This window comes from Panthera leo, chromosome B3 (assembly GCF_018350215.1).
Source record: "Panthera leo isolate Ple1 chromosome B3, P.leo_Ple1_pat1.1, whole genome shotgun sequence".
Lineage (NCBI taxonomy): Eukaryota > Metazoa > Chordata > Mammalia > Carnivora > Felidae > Panthera > Panthera leo.
The window spans coordinates 53,620,947-53,645,795 of NC_056684.1; the positions used below are offsets into that span (position 1 = coordinate 53,620,947).

Sequence of the window (24,849 nt, forward strand, 5' to 3'; positions counted from 1 at the left end):
ACTGACAGGCGCCCCTATGTGGCAATTTCGCAGCATTTGATCACCTTTCAATCTTTACCTCTCCACAGAAATCTTTAGGAAATGGCAAAAGATTTATGCTATCTGAAGAGAAACCAGAGCGTGCATCTGATCACTTTTCCCTCAGAAGTAAGCTCGGAGAGAGGCGCTGTTCTCCTCGCGGCAGAGGCGGCCTGCCCTTTCACACACACACGTGCAGACGCACGCACCCTGTCAAGTGCTAAAAGCTATGAAGTCTGGGTGAGGCTTCCATTTCTTTTCTTTTTGCCTCTCTGTGTTTTCTCATCTGCAACGGTAAGTGTGTTATGTGGCAATTTAAAAAGCCCATCGCGTGAGATGATAATATATATCTGCGTGTCCCCAAGCGCCCTGCGGCCGGCCGGCCGGCCTTTCTGAGGGGTGCCCGTTCCTCCCTGCCCGCTGCTGACAGAGAAGCAGTAGCGGGAGGAATAACGGATAACTTGTGCGGCTTATTCTGCCTCCCCTCGGCTTTGTTGCTGTGCTGTGTCCCAGGCGGGGGCTCTGTGGTCGGAATGGAGGGGCGGAAAGAACTGACGGGGACTGACGCGAGGGCCTGGGTTGCTAAGTGGCCTGTTTAATCTAGAAGCGCCTTTTATCCTGGATCTCTTGACCAGCCCTGGGGGGAGGAGGGGTGGAGTTAATCAGGCCTAGAGGAAGGGCCTCTGAAGGGTGGAGCCAAGGTGGAAGAAAGAACACTTTAAATAAAGGGCCCACACTGGCTGCCCAGGAGCCCATCCTCCACCTCCTCCGTGTCTGTCTGTGAGAAGGAGTCGCGGCCGGCCCGCAGCCCGAGGGACACGATGGAGCCCGAGGAGTACAGGCAGAGAGGTGAGCGACGGGCACCCTGATGCCGTGCAGCAGCTGGTGCTGGTGGTCCGCCCTTAGGTTTTGGGGGTGTCATTTGACTGGAGCATCAGACTTGCCCTCTGCGAGCTGGCTTCCGCGCAGCTTTTTCCTGAGGAAAGAATGCAGGATGGGAAATTAAAACTTTTCTCAACCTGGCTTTCCCCCTGCCCCTCACACGCCTGGTCTCCTCTCCGTCCACTCTCCCGTGTGTCGCGCTTTTCTGGTCCAGGGTCCCACAGACACAGGGTTCGGATTCCTGATCCGCAAAAGGGGAAAAGAATTCATATTCTGCAGTGGCAACAAAAATTTCCCCCAATATTCTGTCGTCGCTGCAAAAGCCTTTCTTTATATTCGTTTCTCTCTGCGTGGATGTGTCAGCACTGTTCTTTCATGTAGTCCCTCATTTCCAAAATGTTTAGTGAGCAGCTACTCTGTCTGGAGCCCTTGTGTGGTGAGAAGGAAGCCATGGTTAACCCGTTTTCAGGCGTGGCTGGCTAAGGGGAGCAGTGGACAGCTGCTAACCATTTTTCTCTCCGTAGCTTTTTCTGTCCTCATCCCCGCTGGTAGGTTATATCGTCTAAAATGTGTTTGCTGTAAGCTGTTGTCCCATGTGAAATGCAACTTTTCCTCTCTCTCCTCCACCCAGACGTAACTCACCTCAGCCTCTACCTGTCTGCCCGCGCTGGCTTACTCCATCGCTTCCCAAAAGTCATCAGCAGGTTCCCGTAGACATGTATCCTGTGCAGAGAACACAAATACATCTCTGCCCGCCCCTGGACAAGTGGCGGGCAAGGTCTAGTGCTCTCAGAGCTCTGCTGGGGTGCCACTACAGTCACAAGAGGCATCAGCTGTGGGAGGTTTGGAGGAGAGCACAAAGGGAAGAGAGGAGGGTGTCGAAATCCCACTTTGTCTCCTTCACAGTTTTTTCTGGAGCTGGTCCTGCACATGAGAATTTTTGCAGAGCTGGTGCAGAGACAAGAAATAGGGATCCCTCTCCTTTTCTCTGTTTTATTTTTTTCAGGGAGAGAAAAGCTTAAGGAGTACTAAGGAGGAATTTTAGATATTGAGAGAGACAGAGGGAGGGAGACAGACACAGAAAGGGAGAGAAGCAGAGAGAGAGAGAGAGACTTAGAGCAAGAGACAGAGGCACTGTCTGGGAGAAAAAGGAAATAATTTACAGTGGCTCCAGAGTATTTGAGTTGACTCTTTTTCTTCCTTATTTATTTGTTCATATGTTTGACAATTTTTTTTTTTTTGAGTATCTAAGAAATGCCCCAGGCATTGAGGTATTGGTGCAAACAGAGGGAGAGAAGTTGAGTGATTAAGACATGGTTTTGCATTTCCCCAAGACTTCAGGCTAGTGCCCCGTTCTCAGTCTGGGTGTGGTTGTACTTTCAGGATTCCCTGAACCACAGAAATTATATACCATATTTTTTGTGTGTGCAAGCTCACCGTTTTCATCAGATTCTCAAAGAAGCCCATGAGTCCAAAAGTGAGGAATTACTGGTCCAATGGGAATAGTGAGCAAGCAGATTTTTCAGCTTGGATCAGAACATGGCATAGGAATTTAGGGTGTGTGTGTGTGTGTGTGTGTGTGTGTGTAACAATTTTTGGATAGAAAGAGCCACAGAGTTTCTACTAAACCTGCAAGGTAGTGAATTAATTAGATGTTCTGTTTTTGAGAAGAAAAGAAAGGTAGGAGAGACAATCAAGATTGGTATAGATAATGGAAGAGGGAGGAAAAAGAAATATTTTACTTCAGTGCTAGAGTTTTACAGTTCAAGATTTTCCGTCTTCTTCATTTGTTCACTCACACACTCCCACCACCATTCATTCATCCCCTTACTTATTTTTTCACTCTTTTTAAAAATTATTATTTTAAGTAATCTCCACACCTGATGTGGGGCTTGAACCCACCACCCCAAGATCAGAAGTCACACACGGTGCTGACTGAGCCAGCCAGGCGCCCCACCCTCACTTATTTTCTTAAATTCTGAAGACAAGGCTGATGCTGGGGATCAGACCCTCTCCCCATCAGCCCATGAACCCATCTCCGTCTTCACCAAGTCTGTTGGCTGTGAGCCAAGGGGGTCAGGCATGAATTGGCCGGGCCCAGTCGGGGGACATGAGGCTGGTTTCTACTCCCCCCTTGTAGGAAAAGAGATGGTGGATTACATCTGCCAGTACCTGAGCACCGTGCGGGAGCGGCGGGTGACTCCAGACGTGCGTCCTGGTTACTTGCGAGCCCAGCTGCCTGACAGTGCTCCCGAGGAACCTGACAGCTGGGACAGCATCTTTGGGGATATTGAGCGAATCATCATGCCTGGGGTGAGATATAGTTGCCACAAAGATGATTCTGGGTTTTAGAGCAGAGGAGGTGGCGGGGGGGGGGGGGGGGAGTAGGCCTGAAGAGAGGCCTGCCTTGGATAAGCCTGGGATGCCTGCCCCTTGTACACCAACACACAAGCCTGACCTGTGGGCTGTAGAGGGCCAGGACTGTGACCGAAATTAGGTTTCTGATGCGAGGGCTGACCTGTATGCTGGGTAGGAGGCTGACACCCCAGGGCCTGGCCTGACAGATGTGTGGAAATCTAATCGGATGAGATGAGAATGAAAATTGGGTCTGAGGGGAAAGGCCGATGTGGATAGCATGACAGAGAGAGGAGGCTGGAGACAGTCCCTGAAGCCCCAGCTGGGAGAGCCAGGGACTCTCCTACAGAATGCTGTGACTCACTGAAGGGAGGGAAGGAGGCCCAGAATACACCTTCAGAGGGCACCCTGTCAGGGAGGGAGGCCCAGGATGCTGAGTGAGGCTGGAACCGTGTCGTTCCCTACCAAGGGAGATCTCGTGATTGAGGTGCTTTTCAAGAGTAGGAAGGAGCTTTCCAGTGACAAAGAGCACAGGCTGGTGACAGCACTGGCAGGGCCAGGAAACAGACAGAGGCTGGCTGGTGCTTGAGCTGGAGCCCGCCTCTGTGGGTTGTGAGCCATCCCTGGCCACCAGGGGCGAGGAGCCGTGCCAAGGTGCTTGTGTTAAGGTGTACCAGTCCCCCTCCCACAGAAGGGCTGCCTATACTGAGCTCCGTGCCACATGCCAGACACTGGATGAGCCCCATTACAGGCTAGCCTGTTTTATCCCACAGTGATCCTACAATCCCTGTTTTAGAAATGAGGAAACTGAGGCTCAGGGATATTCATTGTTTTCTCAAAGTTACAGAATTCGTGGCTGGCAGATCCAAGATTTTAGCCGAGGGCAGTCGTAGTCCAAAAGCTCTGCTCTTTCTCCTGTACTAGTATCCCTACTAGTGTGTGACAGAGTGCTCCAGCCTGAGCCTGCGCACCCAGGCACTGCCTTTCAGCAGCACCCCAACAAGCGGCTGTCCTCACTCTGCCTGCTGGGGACACTGATGTCCTGAACCACACGTGTCTAGTCCCTTCCTTCCTTCCTTCCTTCCTTCCTTCCTTCCTTCCTTCCTTCTTTCCTTCCTTCCTTCCTTCCTTCCTTCCTTCCTTCCTTCCTTCCTTCCTTTCATGTTTGTTTATTTTTGAGAGTGAGAAAGAGAGAGTGCAGGAGGAGGGGCAAAGAGATTGGGAGACAGAGGATCTGAAGTGGGCTGGCTCTGGACTGTCAGCATAGAACCTGGTGTGGGGCTCAAACTCAACAAACCATGAGATCATGACCTGACCCGAAGTTGTACGTTTAACAGACTGACCCACCCAGGGGCCCCTGAACCACATGTGTCTAGAGACTTTCTGAGGCTGACTTGAGATTTACAACCATCATCCTCTAAGAGATTTAGATGTGACAGAAATGTGCCTGGAGGCAGGGATGCTAAATTATTTAAACTCAGAATAAGTGTCTACAAACGTATCGGTTGGCAAATTTGTACAAAGCCAAATACACAGCTCTGTCTGACCACTCAGCCTATTTCATAAGCATCTTTTGAAAATTTCCCTATCGTAAAGCTTTACCAAGGAAGCTAGCTCCCCGATAAGATTATCTCATGGATTTCATTCTGTAAAGTGTAATCTCCTGAGGGGCCAACTGTAGTTTCGTAGTGAGACTGAGAGCAACTGTCAGAAGAGGCGGAAGTGAGCTGATTTGTTTGATTGCAATTCCAGCAGTTGCTGGGGGTGTGTGGTCAAAGAGACTCACTTCTGGACCCAGAGGTCTGCCTGTTTTTGATAAGTGTTCCTGTAGCCTATCTTATCATATTTATCTTGCAAGGACAGATAATTGGCTCTTGATAGGGCGAGGGGATGGAAGCCCTTCTCTGGGGTTTCCAAAATACCGTCACTAAGGACACTGATAATGAGGGCCCCGTCTTCCATCTAATCTCACAGGCCGTACCAGCCTCTGAGAGATGGCGTGAAAGCAGTTGGCCCTTTGCTTTCTCATTCTGACCAGCCCCTCGTTGGAGACTGGATTGATTTTTCTCTCCATGCCGTGACACAAACAATAACTGTCCTTCTGCTTTAGAAAAACTTCCCCTACTAGGGGCGCCTGGGTGGCTCGGTTGGTTAAGCGTCCAACTCCTGATTTTCGCTCAGGTCAGGATCTCACGGTTTGTGGGTTTGAGCCCTGTGTTGGGCTCTGTGCCAACAGCATGGAGCCTGCTAGGGATTCTCTCTGTCTCTCCCTCTCTCTCTGCTCCTTCACAGCTTGAGCGCATGCTTGTGTGCTCTCTCTCAAAATAAGTAAATAAACATTAAAAAAAAAAAAAAAGAAAGGAAAACCTCTTCTCTTCATATGGGAGAGAAAGCAGCACAGTGGGAGAAGGCAGGACACCATCCTGCTTAGGAGCTTGGGCTGTGGGGTTAGACAGCCTTGGATTTCTGTCTTGGCACAGTTATCTGTGTCTGTGAGGTGGGTGTGATCATGTGGATGCTGCTTCGCACTAGCCAGCCCTCATTCTCATCTGTAAAACAGGGGTAATGGTAGAATTTACCTCATAGGGGTTTTGTGAGGATTAAACAAGATAAAGCATGGAAAGGGGGAGATATTGTTAGGTAGAACACATTTTGTCTGGCAAAAATCGGAGGAAGAGGTCTGATTATCTGAGTCAAGTCAGGATAAATGATGTGTCTATTACCGTATGACTGACTTACCATGAACATTAGTGCTTTTCATTTGGCAAATTCCTTCCTAGACCAATCCACATGATAGCCCCAGGAAACAAGATTTATTTTATGATGAGAAACTGAGGTCAAGAAAGGTGTAGAGGACTATCTTGTTTTTATGGGGTCTGAATCACATATAAATTTTGAGATCCCCTGTAAGAAAATAAAATTAAGTGTGGTTCTTGGAAAAGACCCATGCAAACATGGGGCCATGGAGCTTAAGCTCCTTAGCTTCACAATAAACCTACAAACTCACACAGCTGGTTAGGGACTACGGAAAGACTGAAACCTGTGTCCTTGGACTTTAATCGTATGCTTCTCCTATCACCTGCACTGTCTAGGACACTACCCTTGCTAGTGAGGGATAAAAAGAATTTGTGCATACCAAATAGCTCGATGATACACTAAGATGTTGACTAATGAGTTCTCAGTAGGGTGGAACATCTATCTAGAATGAGAATGTTCCATGGGTTCAGGGAAAGGATCAAAGGGGGCTGGGAAACTGGGGAAGGGTTTGTGGAGGAAATGGGTATTCAGTACCTTTCTAAGAATTAATAGGTTTTGGAAGGTTCTGTCAGTAGGGGAAGTGTCTTCCTGTCAGGGGACACAGTATTGCTCAAAAACATGAAATGAAAAGGGCATGTTCATAAAACAGGGAGATGAAGTCAGATTAGATAATCAATGAGTCTAATGTGGGGCCCTGTCTTTCCACCTGGCTCCTGCTTCCATCTGGTTCTTCGACCTGATTGTGGGCTCAGGGGTTAACTTGGAGGTGGGGGTCCCATGCCCTTGGGCTGGCACTTCCCCTGCCCTTTTCTCTCCTTTCACCATCCCCACTGGGAAGCTAAGGACAGCTTTGAATCTCTGCATCCTGATCCTCTGCAGGAGCTGTGTGCCCAGGGAGCTCAGCGTCCATAGAACAAAGGGTGTTTTTTTGTTTTTTTTTGTTTTTTTCACAAGAAACTGGATGAGGCAGGTAGCCTATTCTTCTGGAGCTCATAGTCTCCTCTTCCTCTTTATTACCGGGCAGGATGGCATGGGGGACAAGCACTGGAGACTAATGTGCACACTATCCAGAATCCACAACCCTAATTACTATACCTGTTTTCATTTTGCATATTCCCTTCTGGTCTTTGCACAAATGCTCCACTGAGGAAGCAGCTTAGACTATGAGGAATATGGGTGGCAAGAACACCATGAGTCTGTTTTATTTTTACGGAGTTGTGTCATTTACTGGACTGTCTTAAAAGTGTCAGCCCATCTCTAGAGTGGGTGCTTCCCCTTTCCAGAGAGGGTGTCTGGTAGAGGAAAGCCTCCCAGATGAGCCTCCTGGTGCCACACATGTATGTGCTCTGCCTCCAGGTGGTACACTGGCAGAGCCCCCACATGCACGCCTACTACCCGGCTCTTACCTCGTGGCCATCACTGCTGGGAGACATGCTGGCCGATGCCATCAACTGCTTGGGATTCACCTGGGTGAGTAACGATGGCAGTAGCTCTAACCAGTGGCAACTGGCAGAAAGTGACATCCTGAGGCAGACATGTTTTGTCCTGATCTCTGAAGTGGGTTCCGAGTTAAATGTTAACAATGGCTACATTCTTTGGTCTTAAGCTCTATATAAATTACCTCATCTTATCCTTTAACCCTGTGGAATCATGAATAGTGACCCATTTTGTAGATGAAGAAATTGAGGCTTAAGTAACTTATCTCCCCAAGCTCACACAGCTCATAGAGGCAGAGATGAGATTTGGACCGAGATCCGGTTATTCCCACGGTTTGTGATCCTAACTAAGCACTTTGGTGCCTGTGGGTACAACTTTCCCTGTGTTCTTGTCTTTGAGGGGTGAGGGATATAGCCTCAGACTTCCCTTACTAACCCCCTAAGCACCAAACAGCTTTAAACTGTGCCAGAAGCCTCCTAGAACAGCTTTATATTTTAAGCCTGAAGGGTGTGTTGTGGGGAGGGAAGGCTGAGAGGAGTGAGGGGGGAGTGTTGATGTCTTTTCCAGGAAGGAGTGCTTTCTTTCTTAGTCCTAAAACTTGTCCCTGGCCTTCAGAAAGCCGCTTGGCTGGATATTTGGGAGACTAGGGAGGCCAAATGGAAGCAATCATTTTTAGGGCTGTTTCTCCATAGAGCTTTGGAGTTAGGAAAGACTCCACTTCACTGAGGGTGGCATCAATCCAAAGCCCTACATTCTCTTCCCTTTTTGGTTTGGTAAAGGATGAGGTGGGAATGGGGCCCAGGGACTGACATTGACCCCTTCTCCAGGGGGAAGATAGGTCAGGTTCTCACTGGTAGTGCAGGGACCCGGGGAGGGCCAGGGCAGAGACAGATGTGTTTCTGGGGCCGGTGTGGAGTTGCATTTGGTGTCCTGGAGCTGTCTGGATGAAGTTGCTTTCCCTCTTTCAGGCTTCCAGCCCTGCATGCACGGAGCTGGAGATGAACGTCATGGACTGGCTGGCAAAAATGCTGGGACTCCCAGAGCACTTCCTGCATCACCAACCTGGCAGTCAGGGAGGCGGCGTCTTGCAGGTGCCTCCATTGGCAAAGCTCCTCCCAGCTTGAGGGCTGAGTAGTGAAAGATCAGCTGAACCCTTGCCCAGGCAATTCTCCTGTTCTCCATGGAGGTTCCCCTATGCCATCTACTGCCCTACTATCGCTGCCACCGCTCTTGCCTTTACCATCATCACTGTCCTGATTGCCGCCAGTATCACTGATGCCACCACTGTCATGGCTGCCACCTCCGCCACTAACACTGCTGCCGCCTCCACACTTCCTTTCATTTTCCTTTGAAAAAGATTGAGAAATCAACACATTACCACATTTCCAGTATTGCTTGATTCAGGTTTCCTAGTTTATGAACTGACAACTCCCCTTCCTTGTCTTATTTAACATCTTATGGCCAATGGACAAAATAAAAAAAAAAAGGCAAGTAGAAACTTCTTTCCCTCCCTCCTGGGTTCAGGAGACCCTTGGTAGTAAGAAAAATTAATGACATAAATCGATTTATCTTATCATATAACCCTATCATTTGGATATCTGTCGATGATAGTTCCTCAAATATTTCTTTTTTTGTCAAGAGCAATCAGCATAATGGAGCTTGCTGAGTGCCTCCCACAGACTGTGCACATTGCTAGGTTCTTTTGCATCTATAAACCTTGGATATTCAGGAGGGCTTGGTTCTGAGACCTTTAAGAACCCTCAGATTCTTTTTTCTTTAAAGCTATTTTTTAATGTTTATTTATTTTGAGAGAGAGAGAGAGAGAGAGAGAGAGAGAGATTGACTGACAGAGAACATGAGCAGGGGAGGGTCAGAGGGAGAGGGAGAGAGAGAATCCCAGGCAGGTACCACAATATCAATGCAGAGCCCGATGCAGGGCTTGAACTCACGAACCATGAGGTCATGACCTGAGCTAAAATCAAGAGTCAGACACTGAAACGACTGAGCCACCCAGATGCCCCGAGAATTCTCAGATTCTTAAATTCCACTGTAGTATGTAATTTTCCTGCTTTTATATTCTATAAGATAGAGATGATAATAATAATTAATAATAATAACAATAATGTTTTCCTCACAGAGTGGATATGGACATTCAATGAGCTCTTCTTTAAAATAAAACCAGCCATGGTGCCCTGAGCTGAGAACCAGAAAGGTTGCTGGGCTCATTTGCTAGCTAAGTGACTCCCTCTCTCTCTCCAGTCTTGCAGCAAGATTAAAATCCTCATAAGGAAGACAAATTACTGCATGTTGTGGACCTTCTGTATTGTTTGCAAAAATAGTTACAGCTTCAGGTATTCTATCTGGGAGACATGCTAAATGTCTGCTGTACACGATCTTGCTTTTCATTTAATTATCTCAAGAACTCCATAGGTAAATACTATCATCGCTAATTTTTGAGATAAGAGCCCTGAAACTCAGAGAGATTAAAAACTTGTCCCACTTGCTCAGCTGATAAGTAGAAGAGTGAGGATTTGACCCCCCGCCTGTCTAAATACAAACTCTGCTTTCTCCTGTATTCATCAGCCGTGTGAACTTGATTCCGTCCTGTAACATCTCTGAGCATTGCTATCCTCATCTGTAGACAGGAGTCACAATAACCTCAGAGAGGTTTTATGAGGAGCCGAAGGGACCACAGAAAGCTTTGTAAACTACGAATAGCAATGTAGACGGAAGGTGGCATTATTATTAGTATTACTATTCTGCTGACTTCCTTGTTGCAGAGTAATTTCCAGTTACTGAATATCTAATGGGATCTGATCTCTACCACTCCCCATGACACTGTCTGCCAGGCTTTTTAACAAGGAGCTATCAGATGTCGGTCACCTCAAGATTTCAAGAAGCAAAGGCACCAAAGACTGAGTGAATGAATGATGAGAAACCAAGATTTCTGTAAGGTTGCTGAGGGGGCCCACAGGATTCCCATAATTGTGTGGCCAGAATGAAATCCTATTCAACCCTCATTTGGATGATCAATCCTCCCACTCTGGGAGGCAGCCAGAGGGATGCTTTCCATTTTATAAATGGAAAAGAATCTTCCAGAGAGGCAATGTTAACCCAAGGTCACGAGAGCCATTGGCAACAGAATCAAGGCTGAAGTGACTAGCCTCTCACATAGGCCAGGACCTCTCTCTCTGGATTATGCCTTTAGAAACAAACTGTTGCCATTCCTAAGAAACTGAAAGTTCTTTATGTTCAGCAAGTTTTAAGTGGGGAGCAAACATATCTGTAAGCAAATTTGTACCTAGCTGAGGCCGAACATTCTCCTGTTGGTCTCTGTGGCCTCTGAATAAAGAGGTTGGTATTAGGTGAAAATGTGCTTTCATTACCTCCCTAGAAAATGAGAGGAGAGGGAGGTGTCCCAGGAGTGCACAAGGTGTTGTGAAGGGAGAATGTGGAATAGGCCTGAGAGTCAGGAGGAAGGACAGCCCCTTTGGCAGGAACCCCTTCTTAGGAATGGCTATCACACACACACACATACACACACACACACACACACACACACACCCCACCACCACCACCACACCACGCCTAGAAGCCTGGGGAATATGCCTAGAGAACTCAAGGAGAGGCTGACACTGGTAATCCTTTTTCCACTACAGAGCACAGTCAGTGAGTCCACCTTGATTGCCTTGCTGGCAGCAAGGAAGAACAAAATCCTAGAAATGAAAGCTTCTGAACCTGGGGCAGACGAGTCCTCCCTGAACGCCCGGCTCATTGCCTATGCCTCTGACCAGGTGAGTTGCCCAATACAGGCCAAACCTTGGGGTTAGGGCTTGGCTTCTGGAGTCTTAGCTCTTGAGCAATTTTTTTCTAGACATGAGTATGCTGGAGCTCAGGGCAGTGAAGGCCTTGGAGGTAATCTCCAGGAACCGAAGGGGAAGACACACAAATGTTAGTTTTGATTTCTTTAGTCTGGCTTCAGCAGTATGTTTTTTGGCGGGGGGACAGGGGGCTGCTCATCCCAGGATGACACTGCTAACAGGTGTCCATGGTCCTAGGCTCACTCATCAGTAGAAAAAGCTGGTTTGATTTCTCTTGTGAAGATGAAATTTCTGCCTGTGGATGACAACTTCTCACTCCGAGGGGAAGCTCTTCAGAAAGCCATCAAAGAGGACAAGGAGAGGGGCTTGGTGCCTGTCTTTGTAAGTCAGAATGTGTTCTAAGCTTAGAATTTTAGAACCTGGAGGTGAGGAAGGAGTATGGGCAGAATTCAGGCAAGTAACCTGCTGCAAAGAAAAACAGAGATGTTGTCAAATACAATGTTTTACAAATTATGAGTTATTGTTTGTTGGTGTGTTAGGAAATAAATTCTGTGGATCATAACCCGCATAAGAAAAAATAAGTAGAATAGAGACTATCTGTAGCCAGAGTATGTATTGTTTGGTGAGACTTTTATTTCAAATACACACATATATATGTACTAGATTGCTTTATAAAATATATTTCTCACTGTGGGTCTTGGTAAAGTGTAATGTGAAATACATACTGTTGAGGTGGGATGGGTGGGGTAGAGAATACCTGTGGTTAGAATCTTTGTTTCAGGCCAAATGTGTCACACAAGCCCACCCTCCCACGTTAACTTCCTTTATTTTCCTTCAGGTGTGTGCAACGCTGGGGACCACAGGGGTCTGTGCATTTGACTGCCTGTCAGAGCTGGGCCCCATCTGTAAGTGTCTGCCCTGTCTGGCTAGGAAAACAAGTAATGAACTTCAGAATGTTCCCTAGAGCAAGAACCCAAAACTAGCTCTGTGGAATGATCCTCCTTGGTCATTGCAGAGAGAGTAAGAAGAGCCACCACAGCTCACAAATGCCTTCTCCTAGGCAGTCAGGTCACAGCTTTTCCCAGTGGTGGGCGAGGGGTTAGAGAGCTGCCCCTCGGCCCCTGCCCTGCATCCTGTCAGGAGACAACACTGGGAGGTCTCCAGGTTTTCTTGCCCTCTCAGTTGTATGCTGAAATCTACTCAAAGTAAACTATATGCAAAACCCAGGGTAAATGAGGCACAGTGAAATATTTTCTCTTCTAGGCTAAGGAAAGGAAAATGGTAGGCTAGGGGAAGCCATAGGAGAAGATAAAGGCAGAGAAGAGACCCAAAGCAGATTGTTTAAAGTCCCCAAGCAAGAAATCCACTAGGAAAGAGAGACGTCCCCTCTCTAAAGTTGGTGTTAGATGCGTTAACATTTGGGCTGGTGGGAAGTTAGTTTCTGTGCCAGGAACTTCTAGGTTGATGCCAAGAAGATGTCAACCCTCTGGCCAGTTAGAAAGAAAGGCCAGGTATGGCTCTGTGGACTTTCCCTTTAGGAGGCTCCACTCCCGTTGATGTGCCCCCCTGCTCCCATCTCCACATCCTCCAGCCATAGTGAACCATCCCTTCTTCTCTTCTCTTGAAGCCCACCAGCCACTGCACAGGGAGAGAGATGCCTTTGAGCTGGCTGGTGGCAACCCCTACTCCCACCCCCAGTCCTGCCTCCCAGCCGGGTGACATTTGCTTCTCCAGGTGCCAGTGAGGGGCTGTGGCTCCACATCGATGCTGCCTACGCAGGCACTGCCTTCCTGTGCCCCGAGTTCCGGGGGTTTCTGAAGGGCATCGAGTATGCCGATTCCTTCACCTTTAATCCTTCCAAGTGGATGATGGTGCACTTTGACTGTACTGGGTTCTGGTGAGTGTGACAGCCAAGCTTCTAGCCCATGGGCAAGCCTTCCTTCCTCTGCAGAGGCCTCAGTCACTAATCCCATTTGGAAACCCACAGGGTCAAGGACAAGTACAAGCTGCAGCAGACCTTCAGCGTGAACCCCATCTACCTCAGGCATGCCAACTCGGGCATGGCCACTGACTTCATGGTGAGTGGCCAGGAATGGTGGCCTCTGAGATGGAAACTGGCTGCACCTGGCCCCAGAGGGTCTTTTTTATGTTGGCTCTTATCTGAAATTAGCACACTGTGAGCCCATCCCCTAATATACTGCTGTATGCCTTTGGTTTCTAAGTATATGCAATGAAACCCAGAAAATTGTTAAAAAGCCTAGAAAATGAGACCAACCTCTGAGGCAGTATGCACATTTCTTGAGTATGTGTGGCATTCCTTAATTCCCAGAAATGTCTTTTCTATCATGAGTGGATCAGTTCCCTTCTGTCTCCATCTTGGATAATCTTTTCTGCCCAGCATCGGGGAAGGGTGGAGAGTTTCCTTGGGTAGGGAAAGAGGATCCTTGCTTAAATCGTTTTTATCTCTTGTCCCCTCAGAGAAAAGGTGGGAGGCTCCATGGGAGGTGATGGGGCACAGGGACCAAACTTCTTGAGCTTCTGGATGCCTCTGAGCAGTCCTGGCCATCCCACCTTGCTCGGTCTCTTGAACCTGCCCACAGTTTCAGCCTGTACTGACTCTTGTGGAAACAATCTTTTCAGATTTACTCCTCAGTTTGAAGACAAGCCTTTCCTTTAATTGTAGGGAAGACAGAGATGTAAACCAGTTATATATCCGTGGCCAACGGGAGGCAGCAGAGCAGAGAGGGATGAGCTTGGTTTGAAATGCCATGCCAGCAGTGGGCCTTTGAGAAACTTAACGGCCCTCTCTGAGCTGTGGCTTCCTCATCTGTAAAAAGGGCACACTGGCACGGATTTGATACGGTATCATGAGGCTGAAATGGGAATGTACATGTAGATCACTTAACACAGTACTGGGAACGTGCCAAATGCTCAATAAACGGTAGGGCTAATATTCCTAAAAACTCTTAAGCTGTAGAGATTTGCTATAGCAAAATGGTTAAGCATTTAGGTGCTAAAGGGTGATGGCCTGTGTTCCTCCTTATTCCTCCTTGTTCCTCCATTTGTTAACTTGTGTGGCCTTAGTCAAATGACTTAACTTCTCTCTCTGGGTTTCCTTATCTGTAAAATGAGGATGATGATAATATTGGCTTCTTAGGCTTGTTGTGAGGATTAAATGAATTAATGCAGTGAGGCGGAGAGAGCAATGCCTGATGTCTGTGAGATTTAGTTTGTAAAGAGATGGTTCTGTCTTGTCTCCTTGGGCAGCTGAGATGTCTTGCCCATTTAGTCCTAAATTAATAGCTCTGTCATCTCTTGATTTTTATTGGTTATTCTCCTTCAGGCCAGTTTACACTTCCTTTAGATTTTTGAGACTGTTGATTGCCATTGCAGGTAGTAAGCTTACAGACCCTGTAGAAGTTGATAAAAATAGACAAATAATGGTTCTTTCATCTCCATTGCCCTGTCTGGTAGGTTTTCAGAAAATTTTAATTAACAAATTTTTTTTTCCCCCAGCATCCTAAGGGGCAGGTATCTTTAAGGGTAATTCTAAGTTGTTTCTTTCTTGAGTGTGAAATGGTGCCCATCCTCCTATAAGTGAATTTGGATCATAATTGTAGAGTATTATCTTACCTCGGCCCACTTTGGATCTCGTGTTACTTTTTTTGTTTTGTTTTGTCTGTTTGTTCACACCAGTATCTCAAGATGTTCCTGTGGTTCATTCCCATCAGTTTGGAGATTTAATGGTGCTCTCTCTCTTCCAGATAACTTATAAAAATATTGAATTAAACTTTTCTTAGCACTGGTTATTTATATTTCTTAGCCTTATTATTTATATTTCTACATCCAGAAGGTACTGCTGTATCCTTTTCCTTCCCCCACCTCTAACTGTATGGATTTAATTTTCAAGTCTCAAAGAAAGTCCTAGAAAATTGAAGCTTCTGTTTGTTGTGATCCTGGGAGTCTTCACTGCTGTTCTGACCCAAACTCCTTTTCACTCAGGTTGCTGTAGCTTTAAATTGAAGGCCAGCCATGTTTGAGATAAGCCAGAAACAGAGCACCTTCCTGGGAGAGAAGACTTAGGGACTTCATCCTTAGGCCCTGGCACCACCTAAAATTAGGGCTAGATTTTCTGACATCCAGCTCCCACTAGTGGATGGGGCATTATCTTCCTTTGGCAGGGGAGACCTGCAAAACCTTGCAAGGACACAGAGGAGGCTTGGGGATGTCTCGAGTTCAAGAAGATCCATGTCATTCTTTGTAAGTCCAAATTTCCTGCTCTAACAGAAAATATCAGCTAGAACCACCCTGCTGGGTCAGCATGGATTGGGTTTGGAATAATGGCCAGAGGAAAAACCAGGTATACGAAAGAGTATGAAGAAATAAAAAATAATCTCTGCCTCTCATTAAAAATTATTATTATTATTTTAATATTTATTTATTTTTGAGAGACAGAACGTGAATGGGGGAGAGGTAGAGAGGGAGACACACAGAATCCAAAGCTCTGTCAGCACAGAGCCCAACGCGGGTCTCGAACCCAAGAACTGGGAGATCATGACCTGAGCCGAAGTTGGATGCTCAACCAATGGAGACATCTAGGTGCCCCTCTGCCTCTCATTTTAATTTGCTGGTGAGATAAAGCAGTCAATTGGCCATAACAATTTGAGAAACCATATTTTTAGAGAAGGCTCCTATTATCCATTCATTATTCTCCTAGAGTGTTCATCTAACAAGGGGTAGAGTTGACTGCTTTCTCTGTCACAGAAATTTTGTCCTGTGTCCAGGTTTTGATGCCCTTTTCTGGTGAATGAGTCCCCAAGCCAGTCCTCACCACTAGAATGTTTTGCTTAAAAAACAAAAGGCTTAGTATTTGATGTAGGACAACCTTGTCCATCAACAAAGGGGGAATGTCCCCAAAGGGAGCGTGCCGGGTCAGGAAATAAGGGTGAACGGTGAAGGTGAGTACAGTTTTGAGGATTTGGCAATCCTGTGGATGAGTAGATAAATACTCAGTGGGACAAATATTTATTTTTAGTCAACAGAAATTATGGTGAAGTATTCAGACATTTACTTTCTGACCATCGGAGGAAGAGGTCATTAGAAACCACCTTACTCATCAGGTTAACTTCCAATGTTTTCCAAACCCATTGGTCTGTTTTCAGATCTGCGAAATCAGTTTGAAATTGGTTTGGTAATGTTTAGATCTATGGTGCCCCCCGAACCTTGAACTTTGAGCTCTGTTGAATTGGTCACCAGGAACAAAGGGTCAATTTTGGTTAAACAGAGGCCGAGATGTGGATGTTCATTTCAAATCTGAAAGCTGGAGTGATGCCCCTTGTGGGCACAGGGGTGTCACAGGATGAAGTCAGGACAAGACAGAGAGGTTAAATACTGATTATCTTGGTCCTAGGCAGAAATCCTGCTGTGATTTGTAGCTCATGTTTTTATCATCTAAAAAGCCAACACTTGCTGACAACTTCCTGCGAGGCTCTTTGCATTGGTTCTTTTCCTGCCTTCGGAAGTGCTGTCCATTCTCTGTCTCACCAGGAGCCTGTGAGGCAGCAATGCCCAAGGTCACAGATAGTAACTGGCAGAGCTGGAGGAGAAACCCAGGTCTGTGGGGCTCTTGCATCCCAGCTCTTGACCACTATACTTTACATTTTACAGGGGGGAATAGAAATAGAACTTTATTCTCTGCACTTCAAGAAACTTAGGTTCTTTTAGAGAAAACATGTATTGCCCCTATCTTGAATTTCAGCCTGAGATGAAATGTTTAAAGCAGCGTTTGAAGCAAAATGCCTTCTCCTTTGTTCAGGGCCATGGGCTTGGTTTCCACTTGTCCTGCTCTTGGACAAGGGTAACTACTGGCCGCCTTCACCATGACTTGGTCACATGACAGGGCAGCCTTGGGATAATTTGCCTTAGCTTCTCCTTAGCAACAGCTTTGGGAGTCATGGTGACACTTTCTGTCCCTGGAGGTCTGGGCAGGCAGGGGATGATAAAGCTGAGGAGTGCATGAGGGAGCAGTGCCCTTGCCTCTAACCATGAGCACTGTGTTCCTTTGTTCTAGCACTGGCAGATCCCCCTGAGCCGGCGGTTTCGCTCTATTAAACTCTGGTTCGTGATTCGGTCCTTTGGGGTGAAGAATCTTCAAGCACACGTCAGACATGTATGTAGTCTTGCTATGTGTCCTCATGGGGAGGAAGGCTGGTTTCTGCCCAGAGGACCTGTGGTGTTGGCTCAGGTGTCTGAGCCTGTTCTTGGACTCCTGGGACTTGATTATTTAGGGTAGCCATTTCTTTGTTAGTTAGAGGGACACTGAGCAGAACATGACACCAAGGGCTATCTGCTGTCTGTCCTCTTGAATAAGTGTCTCATTATTCCTTCTGCTATCATCAAGCACCTGGGAGTGATGCTCCCAGTGCCTGGTTTGCAGAGAGAGAAAGAGAAAATAAATCACAGGGCAGCTAGTGTGTCTACGGTAGGAGTATATCCTTTTAAGAATTTTCCGATTATCACAGCAGTCTGAAAATTTGAGTCCCTATTATGGTTACACCTGAGACATGACTCTTCTGGCTGTGAGAGGTAGACCTACCAAGTCTGGAACAAACATCTCTGCATCGTGTCAGTAGGTATTTACTGAAAGTCTATTTGGTACAATTTATTTTGACTCAATTCGACAACAGCAACAAAAAAATCATTGCGCTAGAAACAAGACCCAGAGGTGAGACAGGCATTGTCTCTCTGTCATATTCTTCATGAAAGGGGTGGGACTTCACTGAGAACTTTGGCCAGCAGTGTTTTTCTCTCATTTCTCTGAGTGCCTATGAGTAAGACAAAGCCATTGGTAAAAGCCATGGCATTAGATAAATCCAAAGACATTGTCCTTTATTACTCTGTCCACCTACCTTTCCTTTAGGAATTCCGTCTTCATTAAGTAAACACAAAACCAAATAAGATGTTTGAAGCAGTAACAAAGACTGGCTTACTGTTGGTAATTTTACATTTGTAATAAACGTCAAGGTATTTGTCAACTGGACATTTATCAATGAGTGACTGTCACCTAGGATATTGAGGGATGTTAGGCACTTTGTACTCTAAATCCTCAGACCCATGATTGGAGGTAGTGGCTGAGGAATGAAGACGGTGGAGGTTACAAGGCATCAGGAAAACTCTTAGGACTGGGTATTCAATGTGTAGGTGCTGGTCAACTCCCCTGTTGCTCCTCTTACAAGTCAAAGCTCTGAATTCCCATCAGCTCCCCCACACTCCTAGGCCTGGCTTTCAAGGACCTGGTTATCAGCCTTTATTTTAGCTCAGGCTTCTCAATGACCCATTTCAGCTGTATCCTCAGCCTGCCTCTGCACCTTCACCTTCACTTTGCCCTCCTGGATTGCTCTCTCTTCTCCGTATGTTATTAATGGTTTAGGTTCCATTTCTCCCAGGAGCTTTCCTGACTATTCCATCTGTCCCAGTCACTGCTTCCTTGTCATTCCTAAGATCACCTATTCAAGCGCACTTACAAAACTGGGCTCAAAGATTACCAATGTCCCACAACAGTAAGAGGTGGAACTAAAACAGAGTTGTTTGATGTGAGTTAATTTTATTTCTTCAACTTGACTGTGCTCACAATTATGACTTGCATAGCATCTTAAATTTTAAAAATACCTTATAGTGTTTTATTAGATTCTTACAACAATGCTTGGGGTGGTCACCCAGACTGGCCCCATACTGCCCTGCTCAAGAGTGGAAGGCCTTCTCTCTTCACAATTTTGGGCTATCTTCTACTATGTGAGCTCTTGAAGGTTATAGAAAACCAAGTTGTGTATCCCTCTGTAATACAGTAATGCTTTAGAAAATGGAATCTGGGTTTGGTGTTTTAGTTTTACCTACTATTTGGTGATCTTAGACAATTAAACTTTCTGTGTTTGGCTTTCTAATTTATAAAATGGGAAATGGTAATACCTCTCTCAGTGGTTTATGGTGATGATTAAATGAGATAATACATATACAGACCTTATTTATAGTACAGGGCCTAATGCTCAGCTAACAGTCGATGAATATTTTTTTCTTCCCTTCCTCCTCCTTCTCCTACTTCCTCTTCCTTCTCTCCCTTCCTCCTCCATTTCCCCCTTCTTCTAATGACAACAGATCATTGTCATCATCATCATCATCATCACCAATCATTTACTGTCACCTAGAATTGGGATTAGTAAACTTTTTCTGTAAAAGACAGACACTAAATATTTTTGGCCTTGTAGGCCATACTATTTCTGTTGCAACTACTCAACTCTGCCATTTTAGCCCAAAAGCCACCATAGACAATACATAAACAAAGGGGCATGGCTATGTTTCAGCAAAACTTTATTTACAAAAACAGGTTGGGGGATGCTGTATTTGGCCTGGGACTATAGTTTGCCCACCCTTGACCTAGAGTGGTTCAGGGCACTGGGAGCAGCAGTTTTTTTATTCGTCCATAAAGGTGGTTTCTGGTGGCAGGGATGCTGTGTGGTTTCCCTTTTCCCTTGGCCCCTGTTTCTACCTTGTTGCAAACAGCTTATGTTGTAGGAAGCAGCAGAGCATGGTGGGAGGAGCATGTGCTTGGTGACCAGGAGACCTGCATTCTGCCACTTGTACCTTGGGGAAGTCACTTTCTCTCAGCCCCTCCTAGGAAAATGAAGAGGTTGGACAAAGATGACTTCTGGGTCTCTTTACTCAAAAGTGTCAGCTTCATGGTCCTTACCTAGCCTGACTCTAGGTCTGTTACCTGAGATGTCTTAATGGTACTCATGTAGAGTTAAGAAACATTTACTTGGAAAGATCAAAATTGGTAGGGCAGGTGGGTGGAAGTTGGCCTGGAGGGGAAGGAGATGGGAGAATCCTGGCGAAATTAGAACATGAATTGCAAAAGTATAAAATAGTTAAAAAACATTTAGAAGGGTGCCTTCTCTTAGAGCTTTAGGACTTGAAAATGAAAAGTTCTTGGGCAGTGATTGGAGACCATTTTAAATAGACTACACAGTGGTCTCTCCCAGAAAGAAAGGGGTCTGGATGAGGTTTGCAGCAACTTGCTTCAACATGGTCAAACATGTGCTTAGCTGAATTTTTTGAGTTCTCTTGAAATCAAGTATCAAGTCCGAAAACCAGGTGATTCAATGAGAACCAGGTGATAGCAATTACTTAGCAAATATTTTATTGAGATCCTTCCGGATGCTTGAAGAAATTTTTTTAAAATGAAAGAAAAGTTAAGACCTGCCTTTGTTTGGTTAATAATCCTAGGTTAAAAAAAAAAGGAAACTTAAAAAAAAATGACATAAACTTCAATGAAAGGTTAATATGGTACAAAGCTTTCCATTTTTTTATTGTGGTAAAATATACCTAACATAAAAATTTCACTTTAACCATTTTTAAGTGTACAATTCAGTAACATTAAGTACACACACAACGTGTGCAACCATCATTACTATTTCTAGAACTTCTTCCATCATCTCAAATAGAAATTCTATACTTGATAAACTGGTTCAGTTTTCTGTGACGTATGTGGGGAGGATATGTAAAAATATGTACCCTGTGTAATATAAAAAAAAAAGAGGGGGAAATGAAATAGCATTTGAGGTATAAGATTTGAAAAGGTTTGAGAGGTGAGGGAAAGATGTAGGCTTAGGGTGAGGGCACAGCTGTTGACAGCCCCATGGTGCCTCTACATACCGTAAAAACAAGGATGTCTTCCTTTGGGCAGATACAGCTAGTACACGAGGTACGTGGCTGGGAATGCAGAGAATAGGTTGGGTTTTTGCCCTCGCTTGCCGCCTCAACCAGTCAAAAAGCTGTGAAACCAAGATATGAGGCCAGATTGCATTGATGCCTTCTTGTTCTGGGGGCGAGTTGAAAAAGAGCCCTCAGAAGTGATTTCTTGAGATGAATCTGATGTGACAAGTAATAGGGAGCCATTGGAGGTTTTCTAGCTTGGACTATGAACAAAATCAAATGGAGAAGAAACTCAGGCAGAAGACTTTCAGAACTCTTCAGTTCAAAGGTATCACTGGTGTAAACCCATTTAGCAGAATGAAAGTTTATGCGGAACTGTCCCTTGTCTGATTATTAAACTCTGTTCTCTACTTATACTTCTAGGGAACTGAAATGGCAAAATATTTTGAATCTCTGGTCAGAAATGACCCTTTCTTTGAAATTCCTGCCAAGAGGCACCTTGGCCTGGTGGTTTTTCGTCTAAAGGTAATGCCATCTTCTATGGCTTATGATTAATAAGCTGGTTAATTAATTGGCTGGTTAGCCTCTTGGAAATATAAATGCTGGGCTTCTGGGGATGCTTATTGGGGATGTAATATAGATTTCACTTCTCTGTATTTTTCAAACAGGGTCCTAATTGTCTCACAGAAAGTGTATTAAAGGAATTAGCTAGAGATGGTCGTCTCTTCCTCATTCCGGCCACTATCCAGGACAAACTGATTATTCGTTTCACTGTGACATCCCAGTTCACCACCAGAGATGACATCCTGAGAGACTGGAATCTCATTCGAGATGCTGCCACTCTTATCATGAGTCAGCACTGTACTTCCCAACCTAGCCCTCAGGTTGGGAACCTCATCTGCCAAACCATGGGACCCAGAGCCTTGGCCAATGGGATGTCCCTTCAGTCTGTCAATGGGGCCGGATATGACCCAGCCCAGGCCAGGAAGATCATCAAGCAGCCTCAGCATGTGGAAGCCAGTCCTGTGAGAAAGGAAGACAGCTGCCATCTTGAAACCCCGCTGGACCCACTTGATGACGACTGCTTTTCAGAAGAGGCCCCGGATGTCACCAAGCACAAGCTGTCCTCCTTCCTGTTCAATTATTTGTCCGTGCAAAATAAGAAGAGGGCAGTGCGTTCCTTCAGTTGCAACAGCATGCCTGTCAGTGCTCAGAAGCCACTGCCCACAGATGGCTCTGTGAAGGGCTCTTCTAGGGCCAGAATCTTCTCTAGGTTTCCAGAAGAAATGATGATGCTAAAGAAAAGTGCCTTCAAAAAACTAATCAAGTTTTACAGTGTCCCCAGCTTTCCCGAATGCAGTTCTCAGTGTGGGCTCCAGTTGCCCTGTTGCCCTCTGCAGGCAATGGTTTAGATCAGGGTTTTCGGCCAGAACCCAAGAATGTGTTTCAGGGAGTCTCTGCACTCCTCAAAATTGTGTGCTGAATTTGTGTGCTTATTATGTGTATGTGCATTCTTCTTAACAGAGCCTATAATTTTATCAGATTCGCACAGAGTTTCATGACCCACAACAGGATACAAATGGGGAGTTTAAGCCAGCATGGTACAGAATGTTCTAGCAGTCTGGTCAGAGAGAAAGGACCCAAGGTAGTGTACTGACAGGCAGCTTCTGTGGTTCAGCTTGTGATATGAAATATAACATAGAAATAAATTGTACTTGTCTTTAAAAAAAGTATCCTGTGTGACTTAATTGACCATTGAAACATTGATTAGTTAATAAGAGATTATCCTGGAGCCTAAATGCATGTACTTAATGGATTCTACTTTGCAGGATGCTAAAGATTTGGATTTAACTGTGAAAAAATGACTTTGGAGGAGCCCTTGGTATGAAGAAGGCAGGCAGTTTGAGTCAGGCACTGTGACTTCCAGTTGACAAATGAGGAAACTAAGGCTCTGGGTCACAAAAGCTTGTAAGTGGGGAAAGCCAGGTCTCCTTGTCTTCAATAATGCCCATGCCATTTCCACCATACTGTGCTGTTCAGGCTTGTACTTGATCAGAAGCTCCCAGTCTAGCAGGCCCCCGGTCCTTCAGTACATTTAAATGTTCCCTCTGTAGGTTTGGAATTTGTACATTTTCTCTTCTTCTGGACGCTGTGGTCAAATAAAAGTTGTGCTCACAGGCAACCTGACTATGGTTAATTTATATGCCAAGAACCATTTTCTTTCCATACGAGATAGCTCTGAAATTGGTTATTTTAACAGCATAAATGGTAAACAAACAAAGCTGGATACTAGTTAAAGTGGTAAGGACAGATTTTAATCAGTAATATGCTATTGCAATAGGGAAAAGAGTCCAAGATAAACTGGACTCAACTTTGATTTATACAGAGGTGACTGGGCATTTTAAAGGGAGAATGAGGGGTAGAGAAGGAGGCAAGTAGGGACTTGGTAGAGTCAGGGAACTGAAAAATGACAAAAGGCAAGAAGACAGCATTGGTTCGTGTGAAATCCATCTGGGTTTGTTAACTGGTATGCATTGAAGTTAGACTCCTACCCTCCCACAGAGGCTGGGAGACAGAGGCCCATCTTGGCCTTGTGGCCAAGGTCGACAAGATGGCTTGGAGGAACCTGGCAGGAGTCTGGTCAAGGAGATAGTCTTTGTCAAGAGCGCAGTTTCATGTTGACATTTCCTTCCAGTGATCATTCTAGTCAGCTTTCCTTGAAGGTCTGACCTGACTTCCTAAATAGAGGCTTGGAAAACTCTATCACGCTAGTGCTCATCTCATCTCTTGGTCCAGAGCAGGCACCCACTAAATGCCTATTGAGTGGATGTGCAAATGAGTAACACATTAACAAATCATCTATTAGGTAGATCACTGCACTTGGTTAATCTTAATCATTTTTATAGTGATTCTCATTAGCTTCCATTTCAGATGCTGACATTTCTTAGTTTTATCCCCAAATTATTTGGGAGTCTATAGCATCCTATCTATGCACTGACTACGTTTCCAAACAATACATTTAAAATCAGACCTGTTGAATGATTTACACAGATATCAGCTTATATTTTTTAAAAATATCCATTTGTACCTGATGATTTGTGCAGGTATGTCTACAGCCACAATTTGTGACCCTTTTAAAAGAGAAAAATTAGTATTTAAAATTGATGATCTGTCATGGGCTTACTTTTATGCACACACATGTGAACCCAGGTATTGAGGATATTGTGCTGGTGTCTCTATCCGCCAGAGTGGACCTGTGGTTCCTGGCCAGAATCACAGAAGTTTGGAGAAAGTGGAGGCTGAGGAAGCCATCAGGCTGTGAGAGAGAGTTTCTGGGTTTCTAACTGGAAAATGTAAAATGTGGCTTAAAGGTGGTCAGGCTCCAGTAGGCTCTGGTTACAGGCACACTAATGTTCTGGCTAACAGTGTAAGTGCTGGTGTCTCATCTGAGAACATGCCCTTTGAGATGACCTCTGCTTACCACCAGATCCACTGTAACACGATCACAAGTGACACAACTGCACAATGTGATACTTCCGAAAACAGAAGTCATGCTCTTTCCCATCACTTGGGTTCAATTCTCGCTGGGAGATCAATATAGCGAAGGCAGAGATACTTAGAATTTTGCAAACATTCTTAAGTGCTAACTCATAAACAATGTTCTAAATTATTGGCAAAATTCGCAAAGACACAAGGGTATCCAGAGTTTTCCTGAGGCCATGCTCAAGTCCCTTATACATATTAAGCACTCAGAAATGGTCATCATTGGGCATAATGAGTGGGGGCAGGGATTCTGGTCATGACTCTTCTTGGTAGTCACTTGAAAGAATGAGAGTTTAAAAAATACTTCTAGTACTGTGTGGGGGGTGAG

At 45.5% G+C, this 24,849-nt stretch overlaps 1 protein-coding gene and 1 non-coding gene across 4 annotated transcripts; one reads left to right on the forward strand and one right to left on the reverse strand.

Moving 5' to 3' along the window:
• Positions 1-6: 6 nt before the first annotated feature.
• Positions 7-121, reverse strand: LOC122223257. Its single transcript, XR_006204143.1, has one exon. It is a non-coding gene; the product is annotated as a U5 spliceosomal RNA (small nuclear RNA).
• HDC (histidine decarboxylase) lies at positions 98-23,151 on the forward strand. Of its 3 annotated transcripts, none has more exons than XM_042942060.1 (12): positions 98-258; positions 3,041-3,213; positions 7,369-7,482; positions 8,418-8,540; positions 11,109-11,243; positions 11,508-11,651; positions 12,109-12,175; positions 13,005-13,167; positions 13,258-13,348; positions 17,341-17,439; positions 21,402-21,503; positions 21,647-23,151. In XM_042942060.1, the coding sequence occupies exons 2-12, from the start codon at positions 3,049-3,051 to the stop codon at positions 22,388-22,390; spliced, it is 1,947 nt and encodes a 648-aa protein (XP_042797994.1). In that variant the 5' UTR covers positions 98-258; positions 3,041-3,048; the 3' UTR covers positions 22,391-23,151. The 3 variants fall into 3 exon arrangements, with proteins under 3 accessions (XP_042797994.1, XP_042797993.1, XP_042797995.1); XM_042942059.1 differs by lacking the exon at positions 98-258 and adding an exon at positions 389-867; XM_042942061.1 differs by lacking the exons at positions 98-258; positions 17,341-17,439 and adding an exon at positions 389-867.
• The last annotated feature ends 1,698 nt before the right edge of the window (positions 23,152-24,849 follow it).

What these genes read in the sequence shown, in the direction of transcription:
- HDC (XM_042942059.1), top strand. Translation starts at nt 840, where the DNA reads ATGGAGCCCGAGGAGTACAGGCAGAGAG. An exon ending in TTTGACTGTACTGGGTTCTG is followed by an intron (nt 13,168 to 13,257) that starts GTGAGTGTGACA and finishes GGAAACCCACAG; the next exon opens with GGTCAAGGACAAGTACAAGC. An exon ending in TGGTGGTTTTTCGTCTAAAG is followed by an intron (nt 21,504 to 21,646) that starts GTAATGCCATCT and finishes TTTTTCAAACAG; the next exon opens with GGTCCTAATTGTCTCACAGA.